Source organism: Orcinus orca, chromosome 3 (assembly GCF_937001465.1).
Source record: "Orcinus orca chromosome 3, mOrcOrc1.1, whole genome shotgun sequence".
Classification (NCBI taxonomy): domain Eukaryota; kingdom Metazoa; phylum Chordata; class Mammalia; order Artiodactyla; family Delphinidae; genus Orcinus; species Orcinus orca.
Genome location: NC_064561.1, coordinates 155,987,181 through 156,008,512, shown reverse-complemented (window position 1 = coordinate 156,008,512; position 21,332 = coordinate 155,987,181). Strand labels below are relative to the sequence as shown.

Below are 21,332 nucleotides of genomic sequence, written 5' to 3'. Positions count from 1 at the left end.
GGAGTCAGAAGACTTGAGACCTAGTCCCAGTGCCTCTCAATAAGTGATGACTATTATCGTCATCATATTATTGCATAATATGACAACAAACCCTTCTTCCTCACATGCACTGTTTTAATTGTGAGTATCGCATGTTCTTACATTCCTCATTTTACCCTCCCTTATTCCAGAAAGGATTTGCAATGGCCTGTGCATGATAGGATTCCACAGTGATCCGAGGCCCATTTCTTTCTAGGCTTCTGCCATCTGGTCCCATCATGTCCTTGTCAGGACCACGAGTAAGCAAGAAAACACAAGAAGTCTGAACACTCTTTTTGACACAGATACAAGCGAAATGTTTAACTCAGCAACCTTCTGAAAGAGACCTTTGTAATTAAGAACAATAAAAATTTCCCAAAGTGGTATGAACAGTCAGAGTCATCAAGAGGCCAAGTTTCAATGTCTACAGTAGCAGGGCATTCTGTTCTTAGCACAAAATAGCAAGTCAGGCATAATGGGGAAGCTATTAATGTTGGTTAGTAGAATGAAACAGGCAAAAGAACAGCCAGTTCTTACTTTTTGCAAAACACTCTGCACCAGTGTCAACCTCAGATCACTGCTGTGAGTATACCCTGGAACTCTCAGCCAATCAATGCGTCAACCAACCAACCAGTCTCTTTCATATGTATAGGGAAACGAGCAGAGTGTTAAGCATGTTCACACAGCTTGTCTATTTTATTCCTCCAACAACCTAATAATAATAATAATAATAATGGTGTTAACTAATAACCAATAATGTGTAACAATATTATTATTATATTTGTATTTTTCCAGAAGGAATGGAGCCTCAGAAAGTCGAGTGACATGCCCCAGTTCGTATCTACTTATACATCTACTGATAGTGAGAGAGCTAGCTGACCAGAATTTTTCCCAGTAAATGAATTCTAAATCCAAATCCCTTTTCTAAATGATACGTCACCACTGCTGTCCTCCAAAGCAAGGTGTTAGGAACGCCTATTGCCCCGTATTAAACATGTAGAGATGATCACACAGCCTTTATCTTATTAGACACGTGAATCTCACGTCTCAGTGACTGAGATTAAGCACTACTTGATTATTAAAACGTCAACTGTCCTTGTGGGTGGACATATACTGAGTTGTAGACCCTCAACACGTTGCTTTTATAAGGCATGGTGCACTGTCAGAATTCCAAGCGCTATGAGAATCAAAGAGCCAACTTCAGAAAACCTTGTCCGATGCTTCAAAACAAGGCCAAGCTAATTGCGTGCTGGAGTTCACAGCCAGCTTTCTGCATCACTGCTCTGGTCCCTGGCAACTTGAGTCTGCAAGCCAAATGCTTGTTCCTCCTCCAATGTTAGCAAAGGCATCCCTGGAGCTCCTCTCTGCCCATTCCTTGCCCTAGCCGAAAACTCTTCCTATGTTCTATCACCGAGGGGGATCCCAGCGCAATTAGCATTCTGCTCGGTGGATCGTTCCCTGCAGTTAGCCTTTGAGATCCTGGGATCCTTCAGGGATAGAACATTCTCAGGGGCAGCTCTAAAATCTCTACCTAGGGGCAGCAATATGGTCGAGAAAGGGGGAGAGGCAGCTTAACTCTGTGTTCCCACAGCACTTTACGAAACAGAGACAGCCTTCATCGCCCATCCTCAAGGGTAGGGAGGGCTGCTGGAGCTCTCACACCTCCGTGGGACACCCCCTTGCAGACCTCACATCTGTCATATCCTGCTTTTTAACTGTCTACTTCTGGAAGCCAACTGCTAGTCGTTTTAAAGAAGTGACGTCCAGTTCTATTGGTTTGCTTTTCATGACTGATTTATACCTTGTCAGAAGTTTATATCCCAGATAAATTTCAAACTTGCATGTCTTCATAATTGCCATTGTTTAATCCCCCTCCTCATAATTACTGAGAATTAGACCTAAAAATTATGTTTTAGCATTGCTTGTCTCTAGTTTCCTCTTGTTAGACTTTCTAGACCGTAAAACATTTTTTTTTCTTTTTTAACATCTTTACTGGAATATAATTGCTTTACAAGGGTGTGTTAGTTTCTGCTTTGTATCAAAGTGAATCAGCTATACATATACATATATCCCCATATCTCCTCCCTTTTGCATCTCCCTCCCACCCTCCCTATCCCACCCCTCTAGGTGGTCACAAAGCACCAAGCTGATCTCCCTGTGCTATGCGGCTACTTCCCATTAACTATCTATTTTACATTTGGTAGTGTATATATGTCCATGCCACTCTCTCACTTTGTCACAGCTTACCCTTCCCCCTCCCCGTGTCCTCAAGTCCATTCTCTATGTCTGCGTCTTTATTCCTATCCTGCCCCTAGGTTCTTCAGAACCACTTTTGTGTTTTTTATTTTTTTTATATATTCCATATATATGTGTTAGCATACGGTATTTGTTTTTCTCTTTCTGACTTACTTCACTCTGTATGACAGACTCTAGGTCCATCCACCTCACTACAAATAACTCAATTTCGTTTCTTTTTATGACTGAGTAATATTCTGTTGTATATATGTGCCACATCTTCTTTATCCATTCATCTGTCGATGGACACTTAGGTTGCTTCCATGTCCTGGTTATTGTACATAGAGCTGCAATGAACATTATGGTACATGACTCTTTTTGAATTATGGTTTTCTCAGGGTATATGCCCAGTAGTGGGATTGCTGGGTCATATGGTAGTTCTATTTGTAGTTTTTTAAGGAACCTCCATACTGTTCTCCATAGTGGCTGTAACAATTTACATTCCCACAAACAGTGCAAGAGGGTTCCCTTTTCTCCACACCTTCTCCAGCATTTATTGTTTACAGATTTTTTGATGATGGCCATTCTGACCGGTGTGAGGTGATACCTCACTGTAGTTTTGATTTGCATTCCTCTAATGATTAGTGATGTTGAGCATCCTTTCATATGTTTGTTGGCAGTCTGTATATCTTCTTTGGAGAAATGTCTACTTAGGTCTTCTGCCCATTTTTGGATTGGGTTGTTTGAGTTTTTGATATTGAGCTGCATGAGCTGCTTGTAAATTTTGGAGATTAATCCTTTGTCAGTTACTTCATTTGCAAATATTTTCTCCCATTCTGAGGGTTGTCTTTTTGTCTTGTTTATGTTTTCCTTTGCTTTGCAAAAACTTTTAGGTTTCATTAGGTCCCATTTGTTTATTTTTGTTTTTATTTCCATTTCTCTAGGAGGTGTAGACCACAATACAGCCTTTCATAGTCATTTCTCCATCTAAAGAGTTCTTCCAAGAAAACTGTGAAAATTGAGATTAAAGCAGGACAATGAAATTCACCAAGTAACATGGACACAAAAATAGGATTCTGTTAAATAAAATCTTTATATTTCTTTTTTGTTGGTTTTCCCAAGAATTCCCCTAGTTCATCAAAGACCCAATTCTCCAGCGTCATCTTTATCCAAACCAAAAACAAAAGCCATACTGAAGGGCAAGATTGATTACTCACTGGAAAACATAGAGTTAAACTTTGAGGCCGATGAGAAGATGGTGATGGACACGTGGCAGCAGTCTTCTTTAGCAATATCTCACATGGTAAGCAGTGCTGGTTACTACGTTTCCTTTCAGTAATACCCATTCATTAACTTCCAAAGTTGGTAATATGCTATGAACAGAAAATTTACACAATGTTCACAATATAAATCTATACCTCCCAGAAGTTTTTTCTTTTTATCTGAAAGAAAAAGTTCAATCAGCAAATATATGAGGTCAAGAAAGGAGTGAACCAACATTTAGATTATTTTCTATGCTGGCCCAGGGTTCCAAGTGCAGGGCTCTACAGGGCCAAGCAGGAAATGTCAATGAGATGGGTTAAGTATAAGGCAATAGGGTGGAGTGGGACTGTGGCCAAGTGGAAGTAGCAACCCCATCTAAAGAGGCTCGTAGCCAACCTTGCCATTTAAGCATGGTGTCCAGTAGGGCCAGATTTTCAAGTTTTAAAGTCAGAAATTCAGCCTCTACTTTCTTTAAGTCTTCAAAACTAGTTCCTACCTTGATTCCCAACCAGTTGGTTGTCTGTTTCCTGAAGACTAAGCCTTCTCTGATTGCATGCTCTTCTAATCCTTGTAACATTTATTGTCTCTCCCACTTTTGACTCTTAGTATCTAGGTTATTGTTTGTGATTTTTACCTTATTAATGTTTTCCTGAATACTTAACTAGGTTCTAAAACTTTCTGTATCCACTACACCTAGCATAATGCCCACATCTAACACAATACTGAGTCCTCAGTACATTCTTGAGGTGCTGCTGCCGCTATGCTGGTGACACTGATGTTCATATAAATGATGATGGTCATGGCAAGGAGGATCACCGCAAAGACTACAACTACCAAGGACCAGAGAGTGGGAAACCGGATCTAGAAGTTCTAAAAAAAGTAGATGAATTAGTATCCTTACTGTTAATTGAACATAAAGACAACTTACAAGTCTTATGAATCCCATTAAAATTACCTGAGGAAATGAGATTTTAAATATTAGATTATTAGAAAGAGAGTATCATACAGCACAAAGAGCACTGGCTACACTTCTTGTTTAAGCTGTGTGATTTTAGGAAAATCACTTAACCTCTCTGAGTCTTTGATTCTTTATCTGTAACATGGGAGACATTCTACCTTATCTTTCCTTTCTTGAATGGTTGAAAAGATCCAATGAAATAATGCATATGAAAGTTTTTTAGAAATTAAATATAATAGGTTATTATATTAAGAAGTTTATTCAAAACTGTACCACTTTGCTTGTGAACCTTTGAAAACCACATAGAAAGCATAGGAGGAAGGATTGTTTAGTAATTAATATTCCTAATAATTACATTTGAATCCTGCTTTTATATTTCTAATAGACTTTTATGACTTTGATATTACATGTCTTTAAGTGAACTTTGAGTTTCAGATGAAACAGGCCTGAGAGAACAGGACCAGCTGAGATCAGGGCAATTGGAATGAGAGCACTTTAACATGGGCTTTTCGCTACACAGCAGTTTTACCAGGAGCTATTCATTTAGTACGTTATGTTAATTTTTAGTAAAACTTTCTTGTAATTAGCAGGTGTGCAATGATTTCAAAGAAATAAGTCATGTTTAACACTCACAGCGTCAAAGCATTATTTCTAGAGTTTCTTCAGCCTTACAAGCTCGATTATTGGATGTACTGTGAATTATGTTAATTTTTGAAAGAGACCCAGAGGTGTTTGAGGGAAGTGGACCAGAAAAATGCGGATGATGATAATTATCATCACAAGGTTGTTTACAGAGGAGAAAAATCCAATTTTAAAGGAAATTGCTAACTCACCGTGGTTTGCAAGAACACATTCAAAAATGAATTGCTTGCAATTTAGGGGAGAATGTTAACAAGTCTGCTTTCAGCTTTACCAAGAATTTGAAAGTACAGTATATATCATGAAATCCATTTTTATCAACAGAACATCTGATTAAAAAAATGCATACAGGTGGTGGTGCAGTGGTTGAGAGTCTGCCTGCCGATGCAGGGGACATGCGTTCGTACCCCAGTCCGCGAAGATCCCACATGCTGCGAAGCGGCTGGGCCCGTGAGCCATGGCCGCTGAGCCTGCGCGTCCGGAGCCTGTGCTCCGCAATGGGAGAGGCCACAACAGTGAGAGGCCCGCGTACCACAAAAAATAAAAAATAAAAAAAAGCATACACACCCACAAAAAAGCTGCCTAGCTCTCTGAAACATTTCTGCATCCCTCCAAGGTTCTGCTAATACTGAAGAAGCTGTGGGTGTATTCTGTATCATATGATTATTTTCAAAGAAATTCCATCAATCAATAAGCATTTTCTGGACATCTTCTATGAGCACAGCACAGATGCGGAAAGCTATGGAGAAAACCAAGAAGCAGGGCTGGCTCAGCCCTCCGGAGCGCTCATTTCAGTTGGAGATTGGGGACAAGATTTAACACTCATAGAACAGTTGTGCAGAGTGATATGCTGCGCTATGGGTATGAAGCGTGGTGGGAATCTGGAGAGGACAGGAATTGGCTGGTCTATCGCCCCCGCAGGACTGAAAGCTTCTTTGAGAGAAGAGATTAGATTGTGCCTTCTTCGTCTTTCTAGTCACCTCTATCCAACTTCCTGTTTCTCCTCTGGGCCCCTCCCCCAGTTCTCCCCAGAAATAACATCAGGCTTGGACACAGTAAGCACAGTAATAAATAAATAAACTCCCATGGACCTCCATTTCCTCACCAGTTGCCTTATTGAGATTTTTAAGTTTTCAACCATATGTTGCTACTGCCCCCATGGTGTGTGCGGGTTTTCTTTCTTCATTTTGGGAGTCTCGTCTCAGCTCTCATTTCTCAGATTTACAGCCATAAACGCCCTTCACCTCACCAGGGGCAGGTGAACTTATTTTAGCAGGTCCAGTCTTTCTCTTTTTTATGTTTTTAATTTTTATTTTGTATTGGAGCATGGTTCATTAACAATGTTGTGTTAGTTTCAGATGTACAGCAAAGTGATTCAGTTATACATATACATGTATTTATTCTTTTTCAAATTCAATCCCACTCCTGGGCATATATCCGGAGAAAAACATGGTTCAGAAGGTCCAGTCTTGGGGCTTCCCTGGTGGCGCAGTGGTTGAGAGTCCACCTGCCGATGCAGGGGACACGGGTTCGTGCCCCAGTCCGGGAAGATCTCACATGCTGCGGAGCGGCTGGGCCTGTGAGCCATGGCCGCTGAGCCTGCGCGTCCAGAGCCTGTGCTCCGCAATGGGAGAGGCCACAACAGTGAGAGGCCCGCGTACAGCAAAAAAAAGTCCAGTCTTTCTACCTGCAGGCACAGCCCCAGCTGTACAAGCCCCAAGACAAGGTTTTCCTGCTGCCTGCAGAGCACAGCTAGCCTCATAGGCAAGATGGAGGGATCCCAGCAGCACTTCGCACATCTCCCTCTCTGCCCTTCATCAGCTATTGTATTGTGACCACACAACTAATCTCTCATACCAGGAAATCTATGAGAGTGAAAGGAGGGTGCTGATATGAAGAGAAGCTGAAATTTCCCCCAAGTAGAGGAAGTTAAGAAGCAGCGATGCAGTTAGTCTATGGGACAGGTCATCCTCATGAACACTGCACCTTGCTGGGGTGATGTCTAGTGTTAGAATAGAATGGAAGCCCAGGATTCAAGTGATCCAATTAATACAGGGCATGTGCCCCCAAAACTTGGCTGGAGGACATGAAAAATTGTCACCAATTTTATGTACGAAGCACAGACACACATGAAATACATAGGCAGAGACCCTTCTACAGTATTAAAATTTCAGGAAGGGGAATGTGGTTAGGAGAAACTGACTTAAAAACAGTCAATAATGAAAAAAAACCTGAGAAACAATGATATAAAGGAATGCCCCAGGTTGAAGGCCAAGAAATAACAGGCACTTGGAAGAAGAGTGGGTGTTAAATCCATAGGGTCTGAGATTAAAAAGAAAGAAATGTTTGTGTAACTAAAGACGAATGGCAGGCAGGGCTTGAGAAAGTGAGTGGCCTCCACACTGGTGGCCTCGGGGAAGCTACATCTTGGGACAGGGACAGGTTTCCATTTAAGTAGAATCTTTTAAATGTTCTGTAAAGATTGAGTACATGGCATGTTTGCTGTAGAATGAGGTTTCAATGGAATTGGGTGACAGCTAAATCCAAATAGCTATCGTCTTTCATAAATGTTGTATTAACTGAAATGTGGCTCTTATACAACCAGGTGGCTGCTGAAATTCATCGGAGACTCATGGAAGAAGAAAAAGAAAACCAGACAGCAGACACAAAAGAAAAACCTCCTCAGGTAGCTGCAAATAAAAAAGTGAAAAAGGAGCCGCCCAAGAAAAAAGAAGAGGACAAAAAAGGAAAAGGTATTCATGGCTTTAGCATCCAGAACCCTGGATGCTTAACCTCTCCTTGGTGGAGAACAAGCACTTAACCAGGCACATGAGCCTCTGAGCTACTAGAATGCTGTTCATTAGGTTTTACTTCGAGACCCAGTCTTCTGTGAGCCGGAGTGTTAGCTGGCAAACATTCTCCATGCCAGCGTTTATCCGAATAGCCAAGTGTATCCAGGGTGAAATAAATCTCAAAGATAGTTTTGAACATGTGAAAAGAACTCCAAGATGACACTATGTAATCTGAAAAGTGTGTGCAAGGGGGCTGACACTGGCTGCCTTGATCAAGAAAGGGTTAAAAGCTAATTCTGAGTATGTAAGTTTCAGGTTTAATTCAGGTTTCAGGTTTCAGGTTTCATTCAAGCAAGTCCTTCTCTCCTGGAGGCCTCCTACCTAAAACTCAGCCTCAGAGGCAGGATGGAATGAAAAGGGGAAAGGGTGGGCTCTACCACAAACATTACCCTGGCCTCTGAATGTTTCCACTTGCACATTTTTGCAGTGACTTGAGGCAAGAGAGGAAGAGAGGGAAGCACATGAGCAAAAGTCCTTCCACTGATCAGTTGCTCCTGATGTGTTTGTTAGGCCCCTGACATGCAGAACATGATGAGGATGGGTACTAAGGACACAGCGATAAACTTAAAAAAGCAGAAACGTGGTCCCTGCCCTGATAGGACTGTAGTCTAATGGCAGAGACAGACATGTGACCGGTCATTGTTCTTTATGGGGGAGGTAGAGGTCCCTGGAGAGTGCAGTTATCTCACTCCATCTGAGGGGTAGAAAATGCTTTCCAGATGGAGTCCATCCAAGCAGCTAGAGGGTAGCCCCACAGTAAAGAACAGGCGACCTTGGTCCATTTCAGATGCGGAACATAAAGGAAACAAGCAGCATTTGAAGGAAATGCTTCCTATTTACTTTAGTGGAATAATTGGTTGGGTCCAATCTCTTAATTTTACAGATGTTAAAACAGAAACCCAGAGAGATTAAGGGCTCTTTCATCTGTAATTTATACTTAAGTTCACTATTGAAATTAACACATCTTATTATATTTCTTTGTTTACATTTGTCTTCTTCCCAAAATTTGAACCCCTTGAGATCAGACCTTCAAGAAAGATTTATTGAACTAAGTAGAATAGTACAAGCATGGCCTGCAGCTAGAATCTCACTGCCATTTCTTATGGGCAAATTCTCAAACACTGACAAATTCTTTTTTTTTTTAAATTTATTTTATTTTTTGACTGCGTTGTGCCTTTTGTTGCTGCGCATGGACTTTTCTCTAGTTGTGGTGAGCAGGGGCTTCTCTTGTTGCGGAGCACGGGCTCTAGGCACGCAGGCTTCGGTAGTTGTGGCTCTCAGGCTCTAGAGCGCAGGCTCAGTAGTTTTGGCGCACAGGCTTAGTTGCTCCACGGCATCTTCCCGGACCAGGGCTCGAACTCGTGTCCCCTGCATTGGCAGGTGGATTCTTAACCACTGCGCCACCAGGGAAGCCCAAACACTGGCAAATTCTTATTTTCTAATTCTCGTGTGTAATCATTAAAGTACTTGTATTTAAGCACTAGTTAAAAGACAATAAGTAGATTACGAATTCTTGACCATCAGCTACATTTCCACCTATCTGCTTGAGGTTATTCTCTGATCTTCTCTTGATGAGGACCTGGGAAACACTTGGCCAATACAAGTATCCCTTGTGAAGCGGTACTTCTCCAGGTGGCCAACGCTATGTTGGGGTTTGCTAATTTCTGTCCCCAAACACTAAATTGCATCCTCTTTGGTGTCTGTAACCCTGTCTGCATGAGCCACACACCTCATTTTTCCATGATGCTAGACGAATGGGGGTATTATTATATGTGTCCAGCCAGACACCACATGGAGAATTCTCAAGGAAAGATTATCAATATTTCATCACTCACACCGTCTGGACCAGGGTTTCTCCTTTCCAAATCACCAGACATGTATCACCCTACACACTTCACTTTGTCCTCATTTTATCCAAGTCCCTTCGTGTACACTTGTATGTTGCCAGGTAACTCAGCACGTTTCATTGCCCTTTCAGGTAAATCCCCACCAATGACAGAAACCACTCCTGTAATAGTAACAGCAGAGGAGGCTGAAGAAATGGAAATAGAAAACAAACTGAGGCTCAGAATAAAGGAAGAGCATCTTGCTGCCCTGCAATTTGAAGGTAGCAATTGGAAAGAACTAAGATGATACTTTTAAGTAGAAAACAGACCAGTAGGCAAACAGCCCCTGGCTGGCTTTTGTCTATGAGGACACAAAGCAAACTAACTGAAAGGTACAACATTCAGTTGGCTGTTTTCATGTGACCGTATGAAGACTAGATCTGACTGTCCTATTATTGTCTGCTGGGATCTCAAAAAGGGAATTTGAGAAGAGGTTAGGAGAGCACCAGCAGTAATTAAAATCTCAAAGAAAAGAAACAAAAGCAGTATTTTAGACTTGGTGTGATTTTACAGGCTAAAAGAAAGCTTGGGGCTACCTAAGGAGGTCCTTCTATATTATAATAAGAATAATTTAGGCCTCTCATTAGGAAGGTAAACCCTGACTAAAGGCTAACGGGTTCTGAAAGTGAGTTCTTGGGAGCAGGGGCCACAGAAGAGCCAGTCATAGATCGATAATGTTCAAGGGCCTCCTTCTCTAAAGAGAGCAACAATTTTACAAGACATAGTCTTCTTCTGGCTCTTCCAGTTGTCATATAATAAATTCAAAATGGCATTTGAAAAGATCAAGAAATTGAGCCAAAGTATCCGGATGGGAAAGAAACCATGGTCAATAAACTAGATGTCAAAACCATAAAAATGCAGCATTGGGTAAGCTGGGACCCATTAACTACTCAAACAATTAACTCCTAAAGATGCTTTCCATCCCTTGCTTCTCTCCTTTTCTCCCTCTCTCCATCCTCCTACCACCTGCTTTCATAATTGCAAGAGTAAAATCTGAAGGATGTTGAACACAGGAAGTCAGGACACATGCTTGTCCCGTTGCCTGTCCCCACATCTGCTTTCAGTAGCTAAGTATGCTTCATCCTTCAGTTCATTCTATATGTGGTCCCTAGTGTAGCTAAATTCACTCATTTATATAGTAAATGTTTACTGAGTTTCTACTATGTGCCAGGTCCTGTAGTAGTTGAAAGAAATATACACATATATATACAAAACAACAGACAAAAATAAAATCCAATCTAGAGGAAGAGAAATGCAAACAATCGCTTATAATATGTTGTGATATTGGAATTAGGCGGACAGGACAAAGGAAGCATGGCAGGAGTCAAGAAAGACTTCTGAGCAGATGAATTCATGCTTGAGAAGAACTGGAAGAATGTGGGAAATGTGCACAGGGGACAGCGGGGGCAGGGAAGGGGGAGGAGAGCTAGGTGACTAGTGGGGATTAGCTGTGGAGTCTGAGGCACATTCTGGGAAGGAGTGGTCAGGGAGGTGGAGGGTCGCATAGGCCCTGGCCAGAAAGTTACATTTCCCTTATGGCGACTGGGAGCTAGTGAAGAATTCTGAGCAGAAAGCACCTGTGAGCACGTGCGCAGGTGAGCTGGGTTACTCTGGGGCGGGTGGAAGTGGATTTGGATTTGAGGTGGGGAAAGGAACTTGGAGAAAGCAGGACGGAGGCGGTTGCTGTAGTTGAGGCGAGACATAAAGCAATGCCCAATCGTGGTGATAGAAAAAGGAAGGAAGAAAGATTGGACAGATATTTTAGAGGAAAATCCACAGACCTCATTGTGTGCCCAGAGCATCAATGGGCGCTGGGACCACGGGCTTCACCCTCCTGTTCTAAGACGGGAGATCCAGAGACTTAGTACCCTCCCCCTTTTTGAAATTCAGAAATTATCTATTTGTGTTTTCCCATTCCAATTTATCGAAGGGTATATTGCAATAAAGTGCAATTACGTGTAAAGCTGAATTATAGTTTTGGTTTAAATAAACTGTCTAACCACACGTTGCTTTGTTTCTGAGATGGATAGGGTATAGTTATCCATACTGGTATATCAGGTGTACGCCTGAAGTTTCACAGACTAAAGCGTAATTGGTTTAAAATTGAATTTGGCTAATCAGAAAATGCATGACATATAAAACGTGTAAACAATGTTTGTTTCTCTTTTTAAATAGAGACAGCTGCACAGTTCAGACTTGAACTGATCAAGGTAAAAGCACTGGCTTTCCTGGAAGAGTTAGTAACAAAGGCAGTTGAGGTGTATAAACTCATGGAAAAGTGGCTCGGGGAGAGGTACTTGAATGAAATGGCCAGGTAAAGTACTGCGTGACTTTTTAAAATATTTACTTTGTTAATTCCTGAAGACCAAAATTGACAAAGATTTTTAAGGTGTTTACAAACTTGAATTACATTTACAAATGGAAATTTTGACCTTTTGGGAAATCACATATGCATTTGTGTTGCCTCTTTTTAACAATAGTAAGTCATGTATCAAAGGGCGCTATGGCGCATTATTTATGAGTTTGGTTTTCACCTGCTCAGTGAGGACCTTAGCTTACAAGGTAAAACTATAAGCAATTTAAAAATATTTTTTAGAAGTAGTATAATGTTTCATATCTTTCTAATGCCAGACTTATTAGTCAGGGCCAATGAATGGGAGATGAAATCATTCACAGGAATGTTTTACCCGTTAGGCTGATTCCCTTGTGACAGCCAGTTCTACTTTTCTATTGGGTTCCAAAGGCTTTCCAGATCCCCATTACTAGTGAGGGACAGCAAGTCTCATCCTCTTAATTCTCCCCTGAAAGGCATAAAGAGGCAGCTCAGCAGGGCGGAAACAGCCCTCAATGGAGAGTCAGGAAACCTGATGGTCCAGGAGATGGAGAATCTCTCCTTGTCCACATATTACAGCATGCCTAACCACTTCGGGCCCCATAGGCCTCATCTGTAAAAGAAAGCACTCCAACCAGGCTATTTTAAAGGTTTCTACTAGATCTAGATTCTGTGATAGACTACAGTTTGCAATAAACATTTACTGAAAATTTGGAAGTTGTGGCATACGTAGTATACAAATGGCAACTTTCTCAGAAGCAACATCGGCCAGCTAGAAGACGGTTGTTAGGGTTTGTTTTCTCCAGTCCTTGTCTCAAAATGAAAGTTCTGTTGTAAAATCCTCAGCCTAGTTGTTTGTATCTGTTGCTCTATAGTAAAACACACACACACACCCCTCGGCCTGGTAACCTCACTGCCGTAGTGCTTAAAATACTTTGTCAGGTACTCATCAGCATTGTGAAGCAGTGATGTTCAGTTCTGTTCTCTGCCTGCTGCCTACAAATGAAAGCATATCTTCTTCATTCTTAGGGTTCACAGCGCCCATCCTTGTGGCCACATCAAGAGGCACGTGGCCAAGTTTCTTTTTTTTTATCAGATGAACTCGTATTTCTCAGATTTATCTTGTGCGTGTGTGTGAGGTCAGATATATATATATCTGACCTCTGAATATGGCCACAAGAAATTAAAACCTAGGACTGTCAAGCTTTGCTTTCTCTTTTGGTTCTTGCAAAAATTCTCCAGTGATAAGAAGAAAAAGAAATAGTGCGACCTAGCAGATCCCTTTGAACTTCAAATCCCACTTTCCATTTTCATGGGATTTCCCTAGCCACCCCCACCACCACCGCCGCCCGCCCTTTCTGAGAAGGTTACTCTTGGCAAGCTTCCACTAGATGGCGCACTTATTTTGCTGTGCTGGTTCTGGCTGGGTGTCTACATTTGGAGTCCCTCCTCACTCAGGGCTACAAGCTCTGTAGCTATCCAGTGCCCTTTTCCTTTGCTTCCAGCACGTAAACACCATCAAACAAAAAGTACCTGGATAATACAGACTATATGGACACTCACAAATACAGTATGCTGGAATTAAATTCCAGACTGTCTTTTGAAAGAAAGTGACTAATATATATATTTTTAATTTTCAGTATACAAATATTTGGTGTTCCAGAGTTCTATAAAAGCAGATTAAATATGCATTTTTCTGCCATGTTCAATCTTTATTGCAAGACATAAATAAGATTGTTTCTGTAATACAGTAATATTGTACTTATGTATTAAATTTCTCTGGCCTTTAAAGTGACCTTTAATTAAGGCCATAACTATAATCCCCAGTACAGCCTAAATCTATGCCCTATGTGGTTTCACATGAATAACCATAAGGTATGGAGTTGTTTGTTTTTGGCTCCATTGCAAAGATGAGGAAATCAGAGAGCTTGAGTCATTTCCCAAGGACCCATGGCTGGAGAGGGGTCTGCAATGAGAGCTCAGCTTCCAGGGCTCTTCCCACTGCACCACAAGGTTCTGAACTACTGCTGCTTATACCACATGATTTAGCTGGGAATTGTTATTCCCTGTGAAGATAGCAAAGCAATTTCAATGGGTTATCTCGTCAGAGTCCACTCTGTCAAATGTGTCTTCAATAACATCAAACTCCTTGTTATAAAGTTAGAGAAAAGCCACTTTTCTAGACATCCATTATCAAATTTGATTCACTTTACATACAATTTGTCCCGATTCCAAATAAATGTGTTATTCTAACAGTCATATTTTACAGGCTTTTCTGTCATATAACTTTATTCTGGTTCATACTTAAAATGAATATATCTATTGACATAATCGTTTATATAGTAAAATATGTTCTAATACTAATAAAACCATTTTAGTGGAGTCTCTTTTTGCTCAACTTTGTATAAAATGTGTAACTCTTAGCCCTGAACGAGCATGTATTTTATTTCTAATCTACATTTATTTATTTATACCCTGCTTTTTTACAAACGGCTTTGAGGAGAAATTAGAATTTTTTAATCATGCAGATTGAATTTTCTAGCTTAGCCAAATTTTCTAAATTTTCCAATGTGTTAACTCTGTGTGTATATCTAATAAGCAAACACTATTAATCTGATCGTATTTTTAATGGAGATAACCCTATTCATTTTTCCACTTTCAGTGTGGAAAAATTAACTGAGGTAGCTCGCTATCACATTGAAACATCAACCAAAATTCAGAATGCACTTTATTTAGACCAAGAAGACTTCTGCATTAACGGCGATATAAAAGTCTTTCCAGACCTGTCTCCTCCAATACGCCCTCCACCTGTGGAAAGGGAAGAAAATGGCACCCTGACCATCGAACGGCTTGGCAATCTTCGGGATCAGTTCTTAGAGATAGCGCCCAAAGGTAGGAAAAGTAATTATTATGAAAAGAGCACAAAATAAGGTTAAGATTAACCAGGATGGCCATCACCTGTCCACAAGTAAAACAGCCCTCTGGGATTGTGTGGCACTAACACAAGCCCTTGTTTCATTCTAGTTTATCTCATATTTGCTTCATACAACATAGATCTGAATTAAACAGAGCAAGACAGTGGTTAGTACATTGGCAGTGCGGTGATCCTCATCCCTGGTAATTCTCCTCTCCTGCCCTCCCTGCCCCTGGCTGGCAGGTGGGTAAATTTGAGTATTACTCCGTCTGGCAGTTGAGAGACTGTCTTTGTGCATACTTCTAGTTTAAGTTTTGTGCTGGGATTCTGAGTTTGTGTTTCTGTCTCCCCCACTAGTCTGGGAAGGGAGACCAGGGAGTAGAGAATTTCCCTTCTATGTTTGCCTTTTCCCTCAATGTTTCATAGACCAAGAGCAGAACCTTTGTCAACACATATTTGCTTGATTGATTAATTAATTAATCTGTTCACATGTAAGTGTACATGTTATTTTCTGCACACAAATTCTTGATTTCCTTCACATTTTATTATTATGGCTCTGTAGCATCTACACAGGCTTTTTTTTTTTAATTTGGGATCTTTCTACTTATAGATATTCATCAATGAATTCCATTAGTTGATAGCACAAGTAATTCTGAGAGAACATGTAGGATTATCATCTCCACTTTATAGGTCAGGATACTGAGTCACAAGCAGTTGAGAACTTGCCTATGGTCACATATCAATCAGGACTCTTCTGATTCAAAGGTTTTGCACCTTCTCACTAAACTAAGTTGCCTCTCATAAAGAGGTTTATCTTCTAATGTCTACTACTTACTGGAAAAATCATTACTTTTCCCTAGAGAATAGTCAACTGACATTTGTCTAGTACTAACACAACTTCACTTTCATAATGGTTATACTTCACTTATTTTTTTAAAGTTCAGTTATCCCAGAAAACCACATTAGATCTCATTAGTCAAAAGAGTATTACTTTACTTTAAGTCTGAAGACTTCCTTGCTAAGCCCAGTGGGTGAAACAGATGTAAACATTTCCCTGGGTAGACCCCTACCCTAGCAAGTGTCACCTCATCTAATCAGCTTGAGTGGGTCTACACCTCCAAGATATAAAGGCACACACTACAGCAGTGGATGAACACAAACTCAGGTTGGCAACATTTAGGCAGGAAGCAGCTGGTCAAAAAGATATGGCCATCAGCTGGTACAGGAAAAAAATCTCAGTTGTATAAAACCAGCTCATGAAATCCCTTCAGTCTTTCAGTCAGGTAGATTCCATCCTCTTTCCCTTTGTGTGGGCTTACAATGTCTTTTTATTATGTATTTCCTTCTTCAAAGTTGCTTTTGCTCTTCATTTTATCCATATTGTTTACATATAAAATAAGAAGACGTATATGAAGTATAATTTGCTTTAATCCTAAACTAGGGTGACTAGAAGCTGGTCAAAATTTAAAGTTTTGGTGAGCATTTGAGTAGGAAAATTATCAACCACTCATAATCCCTTTCAGAAAGGACCTTAGTATTCATGGCGATAATCGTAATACATTCTTGGGTCCAACCTTAAAATCTGAGTTTGAATTTCAATTAAAAGTTTAAACATAGGGCTTCCCTGGTGGCGCAGTGGTTGAGAGTCCGCCTGCCGATGCAGGGGATACGGGTTCGTGCCCCGGTCCGGGAAAATCCCACATGCCGCGGAGCAGCTGGGCCCGTGAGCCATCGCCGCTGGGCCTGAGCAACTGGAGCCTGTGCTCCGCAATGGGAGAGGCCCGCATAGTGCAAAAAAAATAAAAAATAAAAAAGTTTAAACATAAATTACAAATATCAGCTATAACTTGACATACGTATGTCTTAGAAGATTAACTCTAGAAACCGTTGAGACTAAAAGATGTCAACTGACACATTTATCTATTTTCAGAGTTTGGTAGCATACAACGGCTTTCAAAGTATGATAGGAAGAGGAAGGAAGGGAGAAGAAAGAAAGGGAGGTAAAGGAGAAGGGTGATAATTATGTATAAATATATTTTTAAAAATTAGGTGTAAAAGGAAAACCACTTGCCCTAGGGACTTAGAGTGTAATTTGAAAAGGCAAGCAAAGAAGAAACTTCTATCTAGGTGCTCCTCTGGAACAGAATCTGAACTTGATAAAAGTGCTCAAGAATGCAAAGCAAAGGTGAATCAGTGTGCAATGAGGTTGGTCAGGAAAATTGTGTGGAAAAACACCTCGGAGGGAGGAATTGAAAGAAGTAAAGAGTGACTGGATGTCAAGGATACAGAGGATATTTAAAGTTGGGGGAACGGCCACCAGAAAATGTGTAGGTTTGCGGCTTGAGTATGGATATTTGAGGAAGGGTCAGGGACCTCTCTGCTTCTCCCTCCCCAGTTGCATGAACTGCAGGAAAACAGATGCAGAGGTCAGCTCTGTCTGGGGAACCACCTCCAGCCACCCAATCTAGAGAATTATCCAGATTTAAGAATAATTGTTGTAATTAACACAGAATTGACAAAGCTATACAATACTGTGGGATTTGGGGATCTTGATAGTACAAAATGAGTTACGGTCTATAAGCAAAGAGTTTAAACCCTTTTCTTTGTTATTGGCTCAGTTATACTATTTGAAAATATATATATTGCGTATGGCACTTTTTAAATACATGTAAAATACTTAGCACAGTATCAGGGGATCTATCAATAGAAATAATATTCATTGTCATCATTTTTCTAATGTATAAAGGGAAGGTGAAGTAATAATCATTCCATTTTCTGGATCCCAGAGTCACAGAATTAGAGGTTCTCTGATGACATCTTAGAAGTCAGGCAGCAAATGTTAATGTTACCCCTCCCTGAGGAAGTCCAATGATTACCACTCACTCCTTCTCCCAGTTTCCCTGGCCCCAAAAACATCCTTTGACTTGAGTCTTTCTTATTCATTCTTGTCAAAGGATACACACCAATCCATCTTTTACATGAAGTGTTTGTCATATTCCTTCCAAGAATTAGAAAACAATCTTTTACGATACATCCCATGGTATTTACCCTAGAAATCTACAATTTCAAAAGACGATCTTAGTTGAAGTAATAACAGTTTTGAAAGTATAGAGCAACTGGCTGCAAGTAGTACATTTCTAAATGTGGAATCCTATAGAACTTGCTGCTTGAACTTGAAAATTGCTGTTATTTCTAAGCCAAGAAGTGTGAGCATTTTCTTACACTGTTTCACATATTTCAATTTAACTTATGATATTTAAGATGCAAACTTCAAGCTCACTAAAATATATTAAAATATGGTGAATAGATGAATTTTTTTCTAGGAAACAACATACACATTTGCATATAACAATCATTGTGATACTAAGCCCAAAGTAAGATTTTCTTTTTAGCAAATTTACAAGGAGTATCAATGTGATTAAGTTATATTTTGTTCCCTTTAATTATGCTACATAAACAAAATTATTCAGAGAAATGAATAATCTTTCATTAAAACAAATGACTGAATACATACTTGTGAGTAACTAGTATCAAGATATTAATGGAGAAGATTGGTTCAAGATGGTAGAGTAGAAGGACATGCACTCACTCCATCTTGTGAGAGCACCGGAATCACAACTAACTGCTGAACAGTCATTGACAGGAAGACACTGGAACTCAGCAAAAAAATACCCCACATCCAAAGACAAAGGAGAAGCTGCAGTAAGATGGTAGGAGGGGCACAATCACAATAAACTCAAATCCCATAACTGCTGTGCGGGTGACTCACAAACTGGAGAACAATTATACCACAGAAGTCCACCCACTGCAGTGAATGTTCTGAGCCCCACATCAGGCTTCCCAACCTGGGGGTCTGGCAGCAGGTGGAGGAATTCCCAGAGAATCAGACTTTTGAAGGCTAGCAGGATTTGATTATAGGACTTCGACAGGACTGGGGGAAACAGAGACTCCACTCTTGGAGGGCACACACAAAGTAATGTACACATCAGGAACCAGGGGGAAGGAGCAGTGACCCCACAGGAGACTGAACCAGACCTACCTGCTAATTTTGGTGGATGTCCTGCAGAGGTGGGGGGTGGCTGTGGCTCATCATGGGGACAAGGACACTGGCAGCAGAGGTTCTAGGAAGTACTCCTTGGCATGAGCCCTCCCAGAGTCCACCATTAGCCCCACCAAATATCCTGTAGCCTCCAGAGCTGGGTTGCCTCAGGCCAAACAACCAACAGGGAAGGAACTCAGCCCCACCCATCAGCAGACAAGTGGATTAAAGTTTTTCTGAGCTCTGCCCACCAGAGCAACACCCAGCTCTACCCACCACCAGTCCCTCCCATCAGGAAGCTGCACAATCCTCTTAGATAGCCTCATCCACCAGAGGGCAGACAGCAGAAGCAAGAAGAACTACAGTCCTGCAGCCTGTGGAATAAAAAGCACAGTCACAGAAAGAGAGACAAAATGAAAAGGCAGAGGACTATGTACCAGATGAAGGAATAAGAAAAAACCCAAGAAAAACAATTAAATGAAGTGGAGATAGGCAACCTTCCAGAAAAAGAATTCAGAATAATGGTAGTGAAGATGATTCAGGACCTTGGAAAAAGAATGGAGGCAAAGATTGAGAAGATGCAAGACATGTTTAACAAAGACCTAGACCTAGAATTAAAGAACAAACACCTAGAAGAATTAAAGAACAAACAAATATAAACAATACAATAACTAAAATGAAAAATACACTAGAAGGACTCAATAGTAGAATAACTGAGGCAGAAGAACGGATGAGTGACCTGGAAGACAGAATGGAGGAATTCACTGTTGTGGAAGAGAATAAAGAAAAAAGAATGAAAAGAAATGGAGACAGCCTAAGAGACTTCTGGGACAACATTAAACACACCAACATTCACATTATAGGGATCCCAGAAGAAGAGAGAGAGAAAGGACCCGAGAAAATATTTGAATAGATTATCGTTGAAAACTTCCCTAACATGGGAAAGAAAATTGCCACCCAATTCCAGGAAGCACAGAGAGTCCCAGGCAGGACAAACCCAAGGAGAAACATGCCGAGACACATAGTAATCAAATTGACAAAGATTAAAGACAAATAAAAATTATTAAAAGCAACAAGGGAAAAATGACAAATAACATACAAGGGAACTCCCATGAGATTAACAGCTGATTTCTCAGCAGAAACTCTACAAGACAGAGGGAGTGGCAAGATATATTTAAAGTGATGAAAGGAAATAACCTACAACCAAGATTACTCTACCCAGCAAGGATCTCATTCAGATTCGATGGAGAAATCAAAAGCTTTACAGGCAAACAAAAGCTAAGAGAATTCAGCACCACCAAACCAGCTCTACAACAAATGCTAAAGGAACTTCTCTAAGTGGGAAACACAAAAGAAGAAAGGGACCCACAAAACCAAAACCATAACAATTAAGAAAATGGTAATAGGAACATACATACCAATAATTACCTTAAATGTGAATGGATTAAATGCTCCAACCAAAAGACACAGGCTCTCTGAATGGATACAAAGACAAGACCCATATATAGGCTGTCTCCAAGAGACCCACTTCAGACCTAGGGACACATACTGACTGAAAGTGAGGGAGTGGAATATTCCATGCAAATGGAAATCAAAAGAAAGCTAGAGTAGCAATACTCATATCAGATAAAATAGACTTTAAAATAAAGAACATTACAAGAGACAAGGAAGGACACTACATAATGATCAAGGGATCAATCCAAGAAGAAGATATAACAATTGTAAATATTTATGCACTCAGCATAGGAGCACCTCAATACATAAGGCAAATACCAACAGCTATAAAAGAGGAAATCGACAGTAACGCAATAATAGTGGGGGACTTTAACATCTCACTTACACCAATGGACAGATCATCCAGACAGAAAATTAAAAAGGAAAACAAAATCTTTAAATGACACAATAGACCAGATAGATTTAATTGATATTTATAGGACATTCCATCCAAAAACAGCAGATTACACTTTCTTCTCAAGTGCACATAGAACATTCTCTAGGGTAGATCACATCTTGGGTCACAAATCAAGCCTCAGTAAATTTAAGAAAATTAAAATCATATCAAGCATCTTTTCTGTCCACAACGTTATGATATTAGAAATAAATTACAGGGAAAAGATGTAAAAAACACAAACACATGGAAGGTAAACAATGCACTACTAAATAACCAAGAGATCACTGAAGAAATCAAAGAGGAAA

The 21,332-nt window shown here is 40.4% G+C and overlaps 1 protein-coding gene across 1 annotated transcript in view; it reads left to right on the top strand.

Moving 5' to 3' along the window:
- SPEF2 (sperm flagellar 2) overlaps nucleotides 1-21,332 on the top strand; it is a 171,862-nt gene that overhangs the window by 107,885 nt on the left and 42,645 nt on the right. Inside the window, exons 25-29 of the mRNA XM_033421276.2 lie at nucleotides 3,376-3,556; nucleotides 7,719-7,866; nucleotides 9,944-10,072; nucleotides 12,027-12,165; nucleotides 14,846-15,075. Coding sequence (XP_033277167.2) covers nucleotides 3,376-3,556; nucleotides 7,719-7,866; nucleotides 9,944-10,072; nucleotides 12,027-12,165; nucleotides 14,846-15,075 — 827 coding nt within the window. The remainder of the gene's footprint in view (nucleotides 1-3,375; nucleotides 3,557-7,718; nucleotides 7,867-9,943; nucleotides 10,073-12,026; nucleotides 12,166-14,845; nucleotides 15,076-21,332) is intronic.